General features: G+C 31.7%; 2 protein-coding genes across 2 annotated transcripts; one reads left to right on the plus strand and one right to left on the minus strand.

Moving 5' to 3' along the window:
• On the plus strand, positions 1–4,654 carry LOC114375932. The gene is made up of 6 exons (XM_028333798.1): positions 1–226; positions 559–1,657; positions 2,338–2,926; positions 3,023–3,245; positions 3,905–3,961; positions 4,229–4,654. The coding sequence occupies exons 2-6, from the start codon at positions 667–669 to the stop codon at positions 4,472–4,474; spliced, it is 2,106 nt and encodes a 701-aa protein (XP_028189599.1). The 5' UTR covers positions 1–226; positions 559–666; the 3' UTR covers positions 4,475–4,654.
• Positions 4,655–9,731: 5,077 nt separating this feature from the next.
• LOC114377123 (F-box/kelch-repeat protein At1g80440-like) lies at positions 9,732–11,442 on the minus strand. The gene has a single exon (XM_028335523.1). The coding sequence runs from the start codon at positions 11,191–11,193 to the stop codon at positions 10,117–10,119; it is 1,077 nt and encodes a 358-aa protein (XP_028191324.1). The 5' UTR covers positions 11,194–11,442; the 3' UTR covers positions 9,732–10,116.
• Positions 11,443–20,229: the final 8,787 nt, after the last annotated feature.

Below are 20,229 nucleotides of genomic sequence, written 5' to 3' on the forward strand. Positions count from 1 at the left end.
TGTAGTTGAAGTAATTGTTTCTTTCTCTCTCTCTCTTACTTACTAATAAGTAATAACTCAGTTCTCTCTCTCTCTCTCTCTTGTCTCTCAGAGCGTGTTTTGACCTTAACGTGCACAATAAAACGGCCTCAAGGTGTTGAAGGAAGCTTAGCTCAGTGATGAATTGAAGGACCAACTTCAACAAAGAATCGCTCTTCAATCATTGCACAGATCTTCAACGATCCATGTAATGCCCTTCTCTTCTCTTTTTCTAATGGGTTTCTTTTCTTGGTTAAGTAACTTTACTTTCTTTTCATTTGTTGCTGCTAAAACCCGACTTTCCTTTTTTGGTAACCCAACTCTGTTTCGCAACACTTAAATTTGCGTTCTTTTACTTCCATGGTTTCTTGATAGACTTCTCTTTGGTAGAAGGAGCAATAGTTAATGAGTAACAATAAAACGAATTGTTGAATGTTAAGGAGCAAAACTGCTTTTTCTTGTTTTTTGTTTGAATGAATTATGATGGAGAAATTAAGTCTGTTATCTTTCTAGCTTACTTCTTCCGTGTGGTTAATTCAGAAAACTACTGTTCAAGCTTCAAGTATTCCTGGAGGCTTTTGGTTGAATTTCGAGCGAGAATTGTCCCTAAAAGAATCTTCTTTAGTGATGTGATAGTTCTGGAAACTAATGGAGGAAAGCATCAATAGAGGGGAATATCAACCTAATTTGGCTAAACAGTCTTCTTTGAGATTAGGTGGCAGTTTTAAATCAACATTGTCTGGAAGATCAAATCCTCGAAATTCCCCTTCATTCCGGCGGCTTAATTCTGTGCGAACGCCAAGAAAAGAAGGAAGGATCAGCGTAGGCGGTGCACTGTGGTTTCGGAGCAATCATTTACTTTTGTGGTTGCTTCTAATCACCCTCTGGGCTTATCTTGGATTTTTTGTTCAGTCCAGGTGGGCTCATAGTGATAAGAAGGAAGAATTTTCTGGCTTTGGAACCGGGCCAAGAAATACCAACACAGATGCTGAACAGATTCAGCGACGTGATTTGCTTGCTAGCGATAAATCATTATCTGCTAATAATGAGACTGGTGCAGATATAGCAGGGATCAGTAAAACTATAAGTGTAGCTTTGGCAAAGAAAGACAATGATGTTCCATCTCATCGTAAAACAAGCTCAAAGAAGAGGAGCAAGAGCAGACGTTCTTCGAAAGGTAAATCACGTGGTAAGCTGAAACCAACTACAGAAATTAAGAACACTGATATAGAGGAGCAGGAGCCAGAAATTCCTACAACCAATAATACGTATGGATTGCTTGTTGGTCCGTTTGGCCCAATGGAGGATAGGATTCTGGAATGGAGTCCTGAGAAACGTTCTGGCACATGTAACAGGAAGGAGGACTTTGCACGTCTGGTTTGGTCCAGAAGATTTATCTTGATATTCCACGAGCTTTCCATGACTGGAGCTCCACTTTCAATGATGGAGTTGGCAACTGAACTTTTGAGCTGTGGGGCCACTGTTTCAGCTGTTGTGCTTAGCAGGAAAGGTGGTTTAATGTCAGAGCTTGCTAGGAGACGGATCAAGGTGCTTGAGGACAAATCAGATCTCAGCTTCAAAACTGCAATGAAGGCTGATCTTGTAATTGCTGGTTCAGCTGTCTGTGCATCATGGATTGGTAAGCACATTGGTGATATTTCCTTATGTATATTGTAGTGATTAAGGAAATGCGCTTCACTAACGGCCCATCCCGTCTCTCCCCCCCCCCCTCCCCGAACTGTTTTTAATCCTTCTATTATATGAATTAGCTATGCAGCCTTGAAATTAATTTCTAGCTCTCAATCAAAAGGATATGATCATTACCAACTTACCATTGCTCTTTGAAAATTATAAATATTTCAAAGGGAAGATTAATATAAATGAATGTGCTTTGACGAACTCTAGTCTTCTGGAGACACATTGCAACAATGTCAAAGGCTTAATTCTACATCTCAGACTAATTCTAGAATTATTGGTATAAGGCTTCCTAAACTTGTCATGAATTGATAGAATATTAGTACTCTGTCTCATTAAATGGCATTGGTAGAGGATCCTCACCATCCCTCACTTCCTGCATATATACATAAACTTCTAACCTTTTAATCATTTGAAGTTTGAGCCATGGAAATTGAGAAAACAAATGAGTGTGATTATACATGGAGGTATGCATATTGCTTTATTGCTCAACTGAAATCTTCTATTATCAAGTTGTAAACAGTGGTATATATTGTTGCAGTTTATAATTTGCCAGTGAGAGTTTGCAATTCCGCTTCTATACATGTCTTAATAGAAAATCATTATCTTTTCATATGTTTCCAGAACAATATATTGATCATTTCCCAGCTGGTGCAAGCCAAGTTGCCTGGTGGATTATGGAAAATCGACGAGAGTACTTTGATCGTTCAAAGGATATATTGCACAGAGTAAAGATGTTGGTTTTTCTTTCTGAATCACAATCTAAACAGTGGCAAAAATGGTGTGAAGAGGAAAGCATAAAACTGAGATCCCTCCCTGAAATTGTTGCATTGTCTGTTAATGAAGAACTGGCATTTGTAGCTGGTATTCCTTCAACACTTAACACTCCATCCTTTAGTACCGAGAAAATGGTTGAGAAAAAGCAGTTATTGAGGGAATCAGTCCGAAAAGAAATGGGCCTAACTGATAATGACATGCTTGTGATATCTCTAAGCAGCATCAACCCTGGGAAGGGCCAGCTATTGCTTCTTGAATCAGTAAGCTCAGTACTTGAACAAGGACAGTTGCAAGATGATAAGAAAATGAAAAAAGTGTCAAATATAAAGGAAGGCCTATCTTCCCTGACTAGAAAGCATCGTATTAGAAAATTGTTGCCATTGATGAAGAATGGGAAAGTAGCTTCAAATAGTATCTCAAGCAATTCTTTAAGCAGGTTACATGAGTTTAAAAATAAAATTTTATAACTTGTGGTTGTGTAGTATCCAATTTTTATATATTGCACTGATTATAAAAACTTTGACATTAACAGAAGGAAACAAGTGTTGCCTAATGGCAAAGGAACAATTCAACAATCTCTCAAACTTCTCATTGGTTCTGTTAGATCAAAGAGTAACAAGGCAGATTATGTTAAAAGCCTTCTAAGTTTCTTAGAACAACATCCAAACGCCTCGACATCAATTTTTTGGACTCCAGCCACAACTCGAGTTGCCTCACTTTACTCTGCTGCAGATGTTTACGTTATAAACTCTCAGGTAAGTGTTGCTTAAAGGTTAAATTATTTGTAAAGTAGTACCTAAAATGTTTTTACATACATATATAGGTGAAGTATGCTTATACAAAAATATAACATTTTTTTCCTTCATTGTTTGAATGTGCATGTGTTTATGAATCCGATTTATATCTGATATCCATATAGCTCCAAACAAAGCTAATTGTAAATGAAAAAAATGCTTCAGAATGTTGGAAATATTATCATGATGTCATTGTAAGTTATTTGTCGAGGTAGATGAAATATATGTATTTTTTTTACGGATTTGGATTCTCATCATGTTAACTTGAAGACTTGAAGTTCTTGCCTTATCCCATTTCTGGAGTATCCTTGCCTGTGTTATGACTCTTTATATTAAGATGTTTGGATTTTGATCTAGCCAGTAGTGTTTAGTTTTCTCTATCAATCAAAGATAAGATTTAGTGTGCAATCAATGAAATTGTTGCAAATAACAAATAATCCTGTTTCTGGCCCTGTTTTTCATTGAAACATAGTAAGAAAAAGCATTTCACTTTACAGCTTGACAAGATAGCTGAAACTACACATTCCAGTTATTACTACATTTAGAGTCATCAAATTAATTGTTGAAAGAAATATTCTCTATTGTGCAAAGCTGTTGCTAATTAGCAAAATGGTGAACAGGGGCTGGGAGAAACATTTGGACGTGTGACTATAGAAGCAATGGCATATGGTCTTCCGGTATGACTTATATTTTCTCCTTAAACTCATCGAGATAATTGTTACTGAAGCATATGCATGTAATTGTAGCCTTAAAGTAAAAGACAATGCATTCTAATAACTTTTGTTGGCTCTAATTATAAAAAAGCTGCAATTGGGGATGGATCTAGTGTTGGGAATTTGGGATTAATAATATTTTCTGTGCTTCTTTGTGTTAACTTATTCGGTGAAAGTAGTTGATAATTTCTATGAGTTTTATGTCCTCATATCTTCATTTTGGTGGAGTAGGTTCTTGGAACGGATGCTGGAGGAACACGGGAGATTGTTGAGAACAATGTTACTGGTCTTCTTCATCCTGTTGGACATCCGGGGAATGATGTTCTTGCACAGAATCTCCGGTTTTTACTCAAAAACCAGTTGGCAAGGAAGCAAATGGGGGTGGAAGGAAGAAAGAAGGTGCAGAAGATGTATTTGAAGCAACACATGTATAAGAATTTTGTAGAGGTTATTACTAGGTGCATGAGAAGCAAATAAGTGAAAGAACTGCTTGGTACTTGCAATGCAATGCTCCCATTCTTTTATTGGATTGCACAAACCCGAGACTGTTAGTTTCTTTGTACTACTACTGAGTCCAATTTATGAGAAGGATTACCAGCTCCTTTGTTTTCTTTCCTTTGGACAAAATAAATAAATAAAAATAGATGTTCCTGAAAAGCAATATTCATCTGTGTTTGAGTGCAAACCAATAAATTTATAGTGGTTACGATAAGTTGAATAAAACTGAGCGTGTACAATGAAAGTTAAAAGTAGTCATTTGTCTCCTCCAATGGGTTCTTGTGGCTTACCGTGATTAACGCCAAGTCTCAGTGTTATTGAGAATCGCATTATACATAAAATAGAGGGGAAAAAAGCTCAAGGGGTAAATCATCTTGGCCTGCCTTGGGAAAATTATTGCACCGTTTGGAACTATCATTTATTTATATGGGTTCGGTTAATTTTCATGATACAAAGTTAAAATTTTCAATTTACAAGAAAGTTAATAAAACTCGGATAAGTGTCATGTAAAAATTACTTGAGACTATATTAATTCCGGATCATACATAACTTCTTCCATCCTAATCTGTTGAAAACATTTTTCTAGAAAAATAGTTTAATGAAAATACATCCAATCTCAAGGAAGGGCGGCATTTTAGAGTTTCAAATTGAAAATACAGTATCTAGTAATAATGAATTTATTAAATCAGATAAAACATCATTTAATAGACTAATTTATTTATAGTAATATGTACAGTTCATGTGAAATAAAAAATTGCCTTAGATGAAGAAAATACAGGCAAAGGTCACTTGGTTGATGTCTGAGTTTAAAGAAATTAAAACCAGTCTTCTAATGAATAGGGTGATACCGGCCTTAATGCACAATAAAAAATAGTAGCAATTTTGTGCATTTCTGACAGACTCAAACAAGAGGTGAACTGGATTGAAAATGTGTCCTACTCCATAGACGTTTCAACAGCACCAGCTAGCTAATATAGGTTAATTGCAAATATTCTTTGCACATCTCTCATCACAACTAATTGTGAACATGTCACGTGTTGGTTCATTTTCCTTATGGCGGAGTTGGCATCTTGTTCAAATTGGTTGCCAATGATGGGATGAGCTTAAGTGTTCTTATGGCCTATCACTACCTCTTTGCTTCGCTTTTCATGCTTCCTCTTGCCTACTTTGTCGATAGGTGCATCTTCTTCTTCACACTTGATGCTCAATAGTTAAACTCTTTTATTTATCAAAACACAATTGGCGTCGTGGATTTATGCTTTCGCAGAAAGAGCAAGCCAATGATAATGGTGAAATTCTTAGTCTTAAATGTTCCTTAACTAAACTGTTAATTAAAAAATTCTTAACTCTTAAATGATGTGGCTAATGGGGAAAACAAACCAACAAAATAACAAACTTAATGACAGATAAAAACTTGTGAGGACCACCAATAAAATATAGAACACATAAGAAACACGATTACGTGGAAAGTCCCTCAATGCAAGGGTAGAAAATCACGGTCATTTAAATCAAAGAAATAACTCTACTATAATCAATAAAGGTATAAGAGAGTCTTCAACAAATGCATTGAAACATGCTGCAAATCGCCAAACAAAAACCAAGCACCAATGCTTACAATAAATAAACAAAAAGATGGAAAACACCAAATGCATAGCAAGAAATGAAAAACACTTATTTCTCTCTCAAGATATCGATTTGATAATCCAACCGAACATTTTGAAGTATCACGTGTGTAGAACCTACTTTCCAAAAATCAACTCAATTCAACGGTGAACAAAAAACACAATTGTAATCTAAAAAACGCTTTCTAGTAGGTGTACAAAAATCATAATGATTTTTTTCTCTTTTCTCTCTCAATGTCCTGTAATTGTTTTCCACACAAATGAGTTTCTCTCTTACACCATAATCTGACCCCTCTCTCCAATTAAACAAGTGAGACAAAATGGACCTTATCATTTGAGTCTTTACTCCACCTATAAAAAAACTCAAAAAACCCAACAGTGGCCAAATATACAAGTGTAATTCTATTAGACTGCTTTTGCAAGTATGAGAAGTGTGTCAATAATATGCTGGGAGCATACTATTTTGAATATACTACTCTTTTTATTATTTGTTACAATTTATAAAAATCATATAATATTAAGAGTCTTACTTCACATTTAATAAATTCCATTCAAAATTTTATAATTTTTAATTTTGAATTTTTGATATATTTTAACTAATAATGAAAAGTGTATTAGAAACTAAAGTGTGATTCACTTTCCTTGCAAGGATTGTTATGACACACATTAACATTTGTATAAAGATTAATTGTTCTTGTTAAAAAAAAGAGATTAACTGTTGCACGTGACAGATAAAATGCACTATTATTTTCATTGACCAATCAGAACATGACACGTGATAGTCATCATCCAATAACAACGTGACACGTGACAGTCAACATTCCTTTATAACGGTCAACGTCCAATTGTGATCTGGGGACTAACATTGCATGATTTTATAAAATAGGAGGACCCAATTCATAAATTAAATTACTAGAAGACCAAATCCGAAACTGAAGATAAACTAGGGACCAAATTTACAATCTTATCTATTTATTTATTGTGGAAGTCGACCTATAAAAGTTGGAATTCAATACTTAGAAATTTCTAAGGCTATATGTCTTTTCCCAGTTTAGATGGTTTATCTATTAATTGTATGCATGAAATTAATAACTTATAATAACTATTTAGAGGGTGTTGATTTCGAACCTTTACTAAATAGTTTTATTTTATCTTGCAGTATCGAACGTCCTCGTGGCGGATATTGCCTTTATAGAGAGAGAGTGAAACTTTGTGTCGGCATATCATAAGAATGTTTAAGTTAGGGAAATACAATCTGGAAGAAGTGGCAAAGTGGCTAATTAGTACAGCCTTTACTCTTTTCTTTTTCTTTTTCTTTGAGCATCAACCTTTACTCTTGAAAAGTACAAATAACATATTTTTAACAATTGTTTAGTGAAATTTTTATCCTACTAAAAAAGGCAGTGATTCATTCATGTATAGCTTTCAATAATTGAAGAGTATACAGAAAAAAAGGTGCGGAAAATTTTGCATTAATCTAGCCTATGATTCCAAAAAGTAAAGACCTCTTATTCATTTTTTTTTAAAGACCTCTTATTTATTCAATCTTTAGTAAATTTACAAAAAGGATGTATTAATAACTAGTTTAATCATAATTAAAATCGAGACTAATCAAGAGATTACATATATTTTCTTTTTACATATAAGTATGATAAAAGGTTATGAGCAGGAATTCGAAGTGTTTTTTTGTACAATGTGTCTCTAATTTTTCGGAATGTATCAAGGGCGGTCAGGCTTAAGACAGGGGCTAAGGTATTTTGTGATGAAGGTGTCGAGTAACTGAATTTATTGCTGGCAGTAAGCTATTTTACAGTGTAGGGTTATTATGTTGTTGGTCTTGTCTGTATACTTTTAGCTTGGAGTATATTAGTTGTCTTTAACTTTTGGGATAAGTGGGACTTTTTTAGTCTTTATGGTGTAACTTTCTGGGATGTTGATTTTGTATCCCCTGTAGTGCCTTGGTTTCGGATAGGAAGGGATGGTGCAGATTTTGTATGTAGATTGGGTATATTTTATACCTGTTTATATCCTCAATATAATACCTGTTTTTTTTTTTTTTTCCTGATCCAAAAAAATGATGGTCAAAGAACCCTGCACGCAACCCTCAAGTTCTAAGAAAAGAAAGCGATAGATATTACTGGTGACGGATTAAAGTCGAGGTTTAGCTAAAATTAAATTGATGGTTATAGGATCCATTTATCTAATTATTAAAAGAATTTAAATTAGATATATTGATATTGTAAGTTTTACTTATACTTTCATCTATTATAAATTATAATGTATAATAATATTGTCAATTTTATAATCATCATTTTAAAAAATATTATTAATATATCTTTATTTGATTGATAGTACAAATTTTGCATGAATAATTCATGGAAATTAAACACTTTAAAAATATTATTTGTAAGGAAATTCACTGTTATAATACTTGTAAATCAAAGTACACAAAAACGTTCTAAACGTGAGCATACTTTTGGAAAAGGATAATTTTTTATATCTTTTACTCTAAACATGTATTTTTTTAAAGGAATCCAACATCCAAACATAATCAAAGTCTTCGGATCCATAAAAAGATCTTGCTAATACTTTCGAGTAGACAGATCAATTATAAGTTTGTTGGGAGGAATACATGTTTTGTATAAATTTGTTGAGAATTGAGAGAGACCCAAAAACTTGAGAAAGAAAAATAAGATTAATTGATTTTGCATCGATTCATTCTAGGCAAACCGTCAATTTGTTGTGCTTCACATCCAGTGCTATCTAGTATGCCATTTTCCATCCCATGTGTATCCCACACCGATCATTGTGCACTCCCCATATCTATGATTTAAAATTGAATTTTGTCAACTTATGTTGTAAACATTAAAGGGAGGGTGTTGAATTAAAGGTAGATTCTACGGTGGACCATGAAGTCTAACCGTATAATATAATATTAAAAATTTTAGACGGATGAGATTAAATGAGATTGAATATAATATTAAATACTGAAATCGTTTCCTCCTACTTTGTATTATTGTTGGCCATCAAGGACTTTTCTCTGAAATCGTTTTCACAAAGTGTATACACATACCCTAAATTGCTTGTATCTTTTAAGGCATTCTTAACACAGTAATTACTTTTCTTCATAAAAAAATTTATGCGTTAAATTGGTTGAAGGTTTATCAGAGTTGTTTTCTGGGTATTTTGAATCATTTGTAGAGGGCTTTTCTCCGATCATTACTATGTGATCTGTTCATTTTTAATTGGCTTGTTGTGATAAGTTTAACTTTAATCTTCCATATCCACAAAGTTATATTTTATCCGCTTCGGCAAACCAACATTAGATAACAAAATAAAATGACAATGCCATTGGAAACAAATACTTTAATCTTCCGTTTTGAAGGATTAATTCTATGATTTTTAAATTATAAATAGAAGATTAATTTCATGACTTTCAAATTATAAAAATAACTTTCAAAGGGAAAAAAATGTTATTCCCTGTGTACACTTATTTAAAAGTCTCTAACAGTCATGATTGAGTAGTAAGCATCACAATGAAAAGGTTCGTTGGGAGGAATAGGTTTTTTTTAATAACTTGATAGAGAAGGACCGAAGAATTTGGCAAACAAGAATAAGACGAATTAATTTTTGTCTTTAAGCAAAACATCAATGAAGTGTAAGCACAACATCTTCATTTGTTACACTTTTCCTTGCTGTACTGCACATCTAGTGCTGTCTACTAGGATATGCAATTTCCTATATCCCGTGTTTCCACTTTTGTTCGTTCTAACTCTAAACAAAAGGGTAATTGTGCACTCCATATATACTACAACTCCTTAAAAGCTACGACAGACTAAAATGATCAAGCTTTTGAGTAAGTAAATAAAGCAACCAAAGAAACAAAATTGTTGCTTCATATGATCATGTATTTACACAAACGCCCCGAAACAAAACTCAAGTATTATGCATCAATAATATTCAGCATTTTAACTTCCAAAAAAAAAAAAACATGAGGTACTAAATTTCCAAAAGGCAACCAGATTGAACGTGACCAGTGTACTCCTCTGGGCTCACAAGTTTAGTCCAAGCCCAACTTTTCAGATCCAACACAAAGCCCACATGCGGTTCCCCAAACCCACTCGATCCAATGACCAGCATTGCCCCTTCCCACACTCCCACGCACGCAACGTTCCGTATTTCACCCGGCACCTTCGCCACATTCCGCCACGTGTCCCCTTGCAACGCAACCACGTCACCGCCGCAGCACATGTACATCGCACCATCCCCGCCGTCGACGAACGTGCGTGGACACGCGGCGGCATCCATGAACTCCTCCTCCACCGGGCCCCACTTCCACGTGGCAACGTCGAAAACCTCCGCGCTCCGCTCGAACCTGCCCTGCATCTCTGTGCAGTACCCTCCGACGACGCAAAGCGCGCCACGGCGGAACACGGCCTTGCACTCGTCGCGCTCACGTGACATGTCGGGTAGAGGGACCCACAGGTCTCTGGCCACGTCATACGCAAGCACTGACCTCAGCGCGTTCTTCTCCTCGTCGTGTCCGCCCGCGACGTACACCGTTTGATTGTTCTGATCCGACGCGCATGCGAAAAACGTGCGGGGCCCACCCGGCATGTCGGCCCCACGCCGCCACTTGGCCGACAGGAAGTTGTAGATAAAAACCGAATTCGACGCTTTCCACGAGTCTGGGTCCCACCCGCCCATTACGACAAGGTCGAACCCGACACCCGCTATCCGACAGAACATGGGTAACCCGAAGGCGAGTTCGGGTCCCAAGGGTAACTCGCTCCATGAACCCGTTTTCGGTTCGAATACGCTGAGCCGGTAAACCGGGTTCGTGGTGGACTTCGCGAGCAAACCGGTTCGAGTTTTTTCGGAGTCTATATTGGATTGAACCGTGACGAGGATTTCCTGGGCTTGTTTGGTGGTTCTTCTACGCCGGTGAAAGTCCGGCGAGTGAATCTCCGTGTTCCAGCCTTTGCAGACGGAAGCAACCGCCGGGAATTGCTCGTAGGGAATCCTAATTAAGCAGTCTCGGGCTACGTCCTCTGGTAGACCTGAAATCAACTCCATCGTAACAGAAAACGAAGAATGAATCTGAGATTTTTATTATCGAATCAGTGAAGACGACCCATGCACGATTGAGATTACAGAGAGAGAAGAAGAAGAGGGGTCTGTTAGTTTTGGGGGAAAAGGTTTGAAATTTGAAAAGGAGAGAATCTTCGAGTGTTAAAGACTGTTGGATCAGAATATGTGGAGATGAGTATGAGAGAGGTTTTTATAGGGATGGACATGGTGTTCCAGATAAGTTTTGAGTGATGTTGAGATCTGTGAACAAAATATAAATAAACTGTGGGTCTTCTAGAAGGTTTTCGGGAAACCGGCAACTGGCAAACAGAAAAGTTACTACAACCAACGGAAAGCAATCTAGCATGCTCATCTTATTTGGCTGCAGCTATATAACCAAAAAGGAGTCCCTCACACATAAAATATTGACTTATTTTCGACAATCATTTTGATTTCTTAATTGGATTTCGCATGTTAAGAGCATCTCAAGACCACTTATTCTCTCCCTCTCAATATTTCTATTTATAGAATTGATTCATTTGCCTTGAATACCATCAAGATACCAACAATAAAGTTGGTCTTACATCTTGAAAGAGATAAAAAAAATGAAAAATAACTAATTAATTTGACAAAAAGAGAAATATAAAAAAATTAAAAAATTCCAATAAAATATTTAAAATTTATTGATGTCTAAATATAATCATGCATATTTTCATTGCAATAATAATTGGGAATAATTGTTCTATTTCCGTAAAAAAATTGTGTCGATCGCACGGGTTCTGATGCACAGTCAACTGAATCCGTAAGCAAGTTTCAACCTTCTGAACAGCAGTAGTATAAAACTACAGTACTACTAATGTCCAATATTGTCATTGCCATGATTTGTGAACTAAAAAAATAAGTATAAAACTAAAACCGTGGGTGTTCTAGAAGGTTTTCAGGAAACCGGCAACTGGCAAATAGAAAAAGTAGGGATTGTTACCATTGAAAGCAACAGCTATGTTAAATACGTGCACAATCACTCGATAAATGGATTTGTGTACAAAATAACATGTACCAAAATAGTAGTATTTGATTTAGATTCATTTAATTTAATTAATTTTCCTGTTAAAATATGGATTAATAAATTATAATTAATTTAATTTTTAATTTCAATTAGTTTAATCACTTAATTTTTTTAAAAAATTATATTAATATGTTTAATATTTTAAAATGTATTGGGTAATATTTTATCTTATGCAACACAAATAATAAATATTTATTTTGCATAAATAAAATTTATAATAAATAAAAACTCTTAAATATACAATTTATGTATCAACAAATAATTATTTTGAGTAATATTAGACTCGATTTACTTAAGTAAAGTCATAAGATTTCATGTCATGTGAATATAAAAAAATATGATTAGAAAGAAACACTCTATTAAAGGTGATTAGTCAAATTTTTTGATAAAAAGTAATTATAAACAAAGTTGGTGATATTATGCATCAATGTCACCCATGTCATGGGTACCAAAAAATTATATATAATTTATATTATAATTAAAACTTGTAGCTAACAACTTTTTTAATATATTTTTTTAAGTTAAGACAGAAAAAATATACTATCATATAAATTTGTTTTTGAAATATTGATAAATTTAAAAAGATATTGAAATGCAACTCAAAAATATAGATAAAAGATTATTATTATTATTTATATAAAAAAGTACTCACATTATAAAATTACTCTTAAAAGCACACTTTGATTAAACAATAGTACCTAAAAATACTCCAATTCAAGATAGCTATTACAATAGAATTTTTTTTCCTAGGGTTAGATACAATTTTAGTTCCTTATTTTAAAATAAAGATATTTATTTTTTATTTTATAAAATTCATAATTTTTGTTTAATTCTTATTCTCTCTTACATTTTAATTAATTAGATTATTTTTTATGTTATCTTAAAGAAATATGATAGGTCTATTATTCAATTGAACCAAAAGAAAATAAATAAAATACAGTTAAAATTGAAAATCAAATCAAAACCGTGAATTTTTTTAAATATGAAGATTAAATATATCTATTTTAAAATAGGAAAATCAAAATTATATTTAAAAATTAATCATATGTTTGATTATTTTTTTATATCCATGATATTGATACGAAATACTCACTCTTAAAGATAATAACTAATATTTATCGAGGATAAAAATGGTAAATACATATAAGCTAAATACTTCATTTTAATATAGATTATTTCATACCAAATGTAAGGATTCGAACCACGATCACCTTTTGAACATTTAATGTAATGGAGAGTGAGAACTTAACCTCAAAATCTCTCATTAAACTAAAATAATATTATACCAGTTAATTTACATTCTCAATGATTAATAACCTTATTCTAAAACAAGGCTTGTTTTATATCTTTTTTTCATGAATATATCTAGAGTATTTTGTACGTACCTATCATAATCTTAGGATGATATAATTTATACTGACATGATTTCTCATATAAATTAGGCAATAAGCCTAATTCATAACACAAATTAACATAACTTTAGCTGAATTAGTTTATTTAGATTTAGATTATCAATAATGACTAACTTACGTAGTTGGTGCTTTGACTTTTTAAACATATAATTAGAAATTTAATTTCTAATTGATACATTTAAAGAAATCATAGTTGAAAGAGAATAATTTACATGAGTGTCAATCGATTTTTTTAAGGAGTTTAAAAATCTTACCAACCGCTTGAGATATTCTTTTGCAATTATATGAAAAAAATAGATTGATAAACAAATTAAGATCGTAAATTACATAATTTTATTAAAAATGGTCATTTCAAATTTAATTTTACGATGAATACTCATAAAGTTAACCCATGCACACCCAAGAAAGCAAGCACGAGTGCACGACCCTTGTGACCGGAACCAAACTGAATATTGATTTATTTTCTTTATACCCTTTATTGCAATAACTGATGTTGGAGAGAGGATAGGATTTGATTGAGATATGAAGTGAAGAAAGGGGAAAGGATGAGTGAGAGAGATAAATTGAAAAAGAAGAAGAGTTTGGCAACATCATGGATATTGGATAAAATTGGCATCTTGAAACAGCAACACTATGCCCCACTTCTCTTGCTGACTCATGATTACCCCTTTTTCATCTCTTCTAGAAACATTTTGTCTTACTTATCACTAGTATCATCACTTTTTTTATGGGTGCTAATATTTACCATAAACGATCAAATATTTACTTACGTCTTTTTTGTATTGTAATTTTTTACTCCGAATTTTCTTTTTCTAAAAAATAATATCAAATTTAACATGTTTCACGAATCAATTGAAAATTAAAATATTAAATCTCAATTTTTTTTTAACTCGTCCAGTTTAATAACAATACAACCATCTCATTTATATTCGGTTTATTGAATGTCAATTTAACCAATTTATGATTAAAAGTCTTCGGCCTGCCGACTAAGGTACGTTTCAACTTGAAATCATAAATAATTATTTTATAATTTTATTTGATTAACGTATAAGTTTATTTGATTAAAATATAAAATTTTGATAGATGTTTTTTAAATACTATATAGTATATACAATATAAGTTGAATTTATATATATATTTTACAATAATTTTATTATTTTTATATTTATCAATTATTTGGTTATTAAATTTCAAGAATTAAAATTAACTAAAAAGCTTAAAACTATAATGATCTAAAACTATATTCTTGCATATAAAATAATAAATAATAAACTATCACATAAAGATATTTCTATGGCATTTTATATGTATTTAACTAATTATACAATTTTCTCTAAATACTTTTGGTACAAAGGATCTTCCCCTCTTATTTATTGATTTCCTTCAATAGGATGGGATTCCTCTGTAGTTTCAAATGTTGGATAAAGTTTACTTTTATTTTTCCTTTCCCACTTCATTTTAGAAACAGACGAAAGACACTTGCAATTTGGCTGTCACAATTCATATATATCTTTATACGTTGGACCCTACCTAGTTGTGTAGCTTTTTCATTTTTCTACTTTAAAGATCAAAGCTTTATACTTGCACCGACAAATGGAGTGAGTGTTGAATGAACTCTTGGTATTTAAGTTGAATCATTCTAGTGATTAGTTGTTTGTCCACATTTAACATCTAATGAGCAGCGTTCACGTGGCATTTCAAAGGCCAATGGTTTAGCCACGGTTTTCTCAAACCCATTAATTTGGGAAATCAACATTTGTCGTCAATTTAAAAGTAAAGCATCAACATATAGCATGTGAATCGCGTTATATCACGGTGGAAAAAACGTGTCCAGGTTAATATACTTGTTCAAAATTATAAAATTCATGTTTTTGTTAGATTTGATTTTAACAAATTGATTTCTGACTCTATCTGTCATTCAATTGAAAGTTAAATGTAACTGGTTTAATAATAAAAAAATAGTAATTTAATTTTTTTTTTCTCTTAATCTTTCGATTCATCATAATAGACGAGTCCTGACTAATTAAAGTAAATAAAATATGATTAAGAATTATCTTTGTTAAAAATAAAATTTGAATAGTACCATATAAAAAAACATTTATCATAATTTTTTTTTGAAAGGCAATATATTTATTAGAATTTAAAGTGGAAAAATTATCTTTTCAATGCTTAATTTAGTTTGAAAATACAAAGAGTTGAAATAGATTGTCGACATCAATTATCTTTAAAAAAAACATATTCAGAGTATTTTTCCATAATATAAAGCTCTTTACACATATTGTATGACTTAAAGTTTAAAATTAGCTAATAAGTATTTTACTTGCTTTAGTGTAGCATTAGTTTTTCAGACTGTGTACTGAGTATCAACCTTAAGTCTATTGTATCATTAGGTTCACTATATTTAAGGCATCTTTTGTTTTTAAGGGTCAGTTTGTCACGCAAGATAGAAATATTAAACTAGCAGATGTAATAAATAGAATGAGTTTGATACAACTGATGTAGAAGAGAAATAAAAAAAAATTAAAATTGGTAAAACCTATTATATTATTTCTTACATATTTATACTCATCTCTATCTATCTAAGAATCTCTTATTTACTCTTTTTCAACCAAACACTTTTACTTTTCATTTTATTTTTCACTTATTTTTTCTTCTCTCTTTTTATTTTCACTACCATATTTCGGTATATTAAGGAAGAAGTGTATATAAATTAATATTTGACTTGATTTCTAAATGAAATTTTTTTTTTTTATTTAATTACCAGAACAGGTTGTATAAGTTTTCTATATTTAATTTGTTTGAATTTAATAAAGAATAAGGCAGACATGATCTATTATATTTAGATCTTAATTAAATCTTCATATTATTTTCTTAATTATAATTAATTACGTATATGGTTTTCTATAATGTTAATTTAATTTCTCTTACTCTTATCTTATGATGTTTGAAAAATGAAAAAAATAATCTGAACAAGTTTTTGTTTCCCTCTCTCTCCCATAAAAAGAGAGTGTAAAGAGGGCGTACATAGAAAAAACATGCAAAAATATCATGTTTCTTTTTAAATAAATCATCATAAAATGAGAGTGTAAAGATAGTCTGCATAAAAAAAAAAGATATAAAATTGTCATGGTTCTTTTTTAACTTAATCATCATCTTAAAAAATGATACTGTATTTTATTTCACTTTTAATTATGTAGTAAAAATTAATATATGTGTGTGTGTAAAACAGTATAAAGACTAAAATAATTGCAATGTGCTTGAATATGAATTTCAGTTGATATTAAAATTATGTAGACGACTAAAATAATAACAATTTCTGTTATTATTCTTCAAAAACAATTTATGTTATTAGCGAATCAATAATTAAAAAAAGAGAATCAAACTGATAATGTATTTTTGAATGATAAACTGATAATGTTAAACACTCATATTTTTGACATGAAGGGTTTATTGTAGAGGATAATTACAAAGACAAACGTCGAAACAATTATGACGACTCCACACTAAAGTCCAAGTTCCATGTAAGGAACAGTGAAAGGTGAAAAAGTTCAAAGAGATGTAACGATTGGTAGAGACGGGGAATGGAAAATTTCATGCAAATCCATTAAGATAAGGAATTTTATCTGGTATTTATATGGAGTAATGCACTGCACTACATATTAAAAGGTCAATGTTGGTTAATATTAACGTTCATATGGGTTTGAGGCCATGCAAATTAAAGGAACAGTAAGTAGATGATATGATATGCATTATTGAGATTTGTTCTATGATGAGTCAGAACCATTCTTCTAGAATCATTGCTGTCATGTGACCACGGCCCCCATGATGCTACAATTGTTTATTCAAAACAATAAATCACAGCTTATTTTAATAATTATCAAATTCATTTTTAAATTTATTTATATTGTCTATTCTATAATTTCTCATGCGATTTACTAAAATCATGTAGTACATAACACTAGCTAGTCAATCCAGGTTCTCTATTATTAGGTCGTTAGGTTTCAGATTGTTAAGAGAATAAGGTAATGTTCACATTAAAAAAAAAAAAGATAATAGTGTGAATGTTTATCTTTTGTTCAAACCATGTAATTTTTTTTTTACTTGTGAATGTATTTTTTTTTATTCATGTTGTGAATCTATTGACCAAATTAACTAAACTGAAAGCTGGCCTTTTTTATTTATTTTTTTCATTGTCAGACTCAAAAACAGCGTCTGACAAGACGCAAGTTCTATTGTTTCCGGTTTCATGTACATATGCACTTAATTTTATTTTCCACTTGTTTATATTGGTTTTGTTTTCTATGCTCTACGACCAGTGCCCCACATACAAACCTTTGTTTCACCTTTTTAGTAACAAAACTAACAGGACCACATGACCACATGCATGGCCATACTCAAACTCAAATACTCAACGTAAGTATTGATTCTAATATATGATTATCTACTCTGAAACCTCTGTTATTATTACTGTCAATTTAACAAACGTGTCGTCCATTCCACGACACTTGCAGAAAATACCTTCACTTTTTCAAATGACCAAAAAATATTTATCACATTAGAATTTTATTACAAAAAAAATAAAAATTTAAAATAGTCATGCTTACATAAAATTCTACACCTTTAATTACTTTATAGTGGGGTCACCGATCACCAAGTCTTTTTTTCTCTTTTTTTTCTTTTTGGTACAAACACAATCGGTGACAACGCGTATTAAATTAAATATTAATTAAAATTTCAGCCTCGAATTTAATTAGCACCACGCATCAAACGCAATGAAGCTGATGGCGTAATAATTCAACCATATCTTTTTTTTTTCTTTTTACAGATATATCTTAAAGTTAGGCAAATGCAGCCAATATAAACACAAGATGTGTTGTACACGACTACACGTTACATATTAATTACTTATTTTATTCTAACGAAATAAATAAAAACAACTGAAGATTCTGTTCTGTGACAGGCGAAGCTTCTCTACGGTTGATTGTTGAATAATGATTAAAGCTGTTCATATTTTTTATATACACATAACAACTCCAACCTTTACATAAACCTTGAACTTATTAGTCGTTTAACTTAAGAAGATGAACAGATAAAAAGTAGCGATGGATAGAATAATTCGATTACGTACCATATATTATAAAGGGTGGCAATTGATTCTTGATGTAACTAATAACCGTCCAGGTGTAATTTTATTCAAATAAAACCATTTAAATAACAGCAACATTATTTATTTAGGGTGAGTATATGTATAGGTGAGACAGTTTGTCGAGACGACTAATTTAAACAGCCTTAAAAGTCTGATTAGACATGAATTATTTATTTACTTCGCTTAATTGTATGTATAGTTTTCGTATTTTATTCATTATGTAATTTAATTTTTGTAATATTTTAATTATTAAAATTTAGTCTTTATCATGATATTTCATCTACTAATTAACATAAATACAATTAGAACAAGAGAAGTCACTAAATTCAATATAAAAAATATTCCCAAACATTCCATTAAAACAGAGTTCAACCCACAAATTAAGAAGTCTCTGCATTCATTACAGCAAAGTCAGTAGAACATCAATAATCAAAACTTCTACCACAACAAACAACCATGGCAATTGTCAGCTTTCATTCAACTCTCTTTGCAATCAATCCTTATCAATGTTCTAGACCTCAATCTCGTATTTTTACAACACAGAAAGACCAAACTAACAAGTAGATCGAAATTGGAAAGGGAAATAAAATAAAGTTAGAGCACCAATTTGAATCTAACTGGCAAAATAAGGAAAACATTTTTTAAGGAAAAAATCTAATTAAAATTTTAAGTTCCAGTCTTATATAGGATTATTTTAATTTTAATAGACAAACTATTTAAATGGATTTATGATTATTACAGTTGTTACCGTTTGAAACATTATACTTGTTGACTTATTCAGTCGGTTAAGCCAAATAAGAGGAGTAAAACAGAGGAGGGGGCAATAGTACGAAGGTAGTGAAGCTCTCCGGTCTCAGTTATGATTTTATTTTATTATTTAATGTATATAATTTATTTTTTATGGCTACAATCTCATACATTACTTTCATGACTATATAGAATCCACATACTGAGCAGAAAGTCTGTACTCAATTTTCATGTGGCAAAATTTATAATTTCAGAATAATGCAGAATCAGTTAGATGTTTGAAAATCGGCAACATTTCAACGTCATTTTTTCTAGTTTGATTTGTAACTTGTCTAGACTCCTTTCTTGATTAGTATGTCTCGCTTAAGGTGCCTTTGTTTGTGTGCAAAGAGAATAAAAAATGATCGGTTCTAACATTTATTTGAGAGGTCTAAGATAAAACAAATAATAAAGGCTCCTTACAAATTTAACATTTGAGACATAGTAAAATACAGAAAAATAAACAATAAAATAACCTGAGATTCATATTTTTATATTTTATTTTGATTTAAAGTTTTCATTTCAATTCTTTTTCTTTTCATTTCTTTCATCTCTACCGAATGAATTCTTAGACTCATTTGATAGTAATGTAAAATTAATATAATGTTGTCAAATTCATTATGATTATGTTT

The sequence above is a fragment of the Glycine soja genome, chromosome 11, assembly GCF_004193775.1.
Source record: "Glycine soja cultivar W05 chromosome 11, ASM419377v2, whole genome shotgun sequence".
NCBI classification, from domain to species: domain Eukaryota; kingdom Viridiplantae; phylum Streptophyta; class Magnoliopsida; order Fabales; family Fabaceae; genus Glycine; species Glycine soja.

What these genes read in the sequence shown, in the direction of transcription:
- LOC114375932 (XM_028333798.1), top strand. Translation starts at nt 667, where the DNA reads ATGGAGGAAAGCATCAATAGAGGGGAATATCAACCTAATTTGGCTAAA. An exon ending in TCAAGCAATTCTTTAAGCAG is followed by an intron (nt 2,927 to 3,022) that starts GTTACATGAGTT and finishes TGACATTAACAG; the next exon opens with AAGGAAACAAGTGTTGCCTA. An exon ending in CAATGGCATATGGTCTTCCG is followed by an intron (nt 3,962 to 4,228) that starts GTATGACTTATA and finishes TTGGTGGAGTAG; the next exon opens with GTTCTTGGAACGGATGCTGG.
- LOC114377123 (XM_028335523.1), bottom strand. Translation starts at nt 11,193, where the DNA reads ATGGAGTTGATTTCAGGTCTACCAGAGGACGTAGCCCGAGACTGCTTA.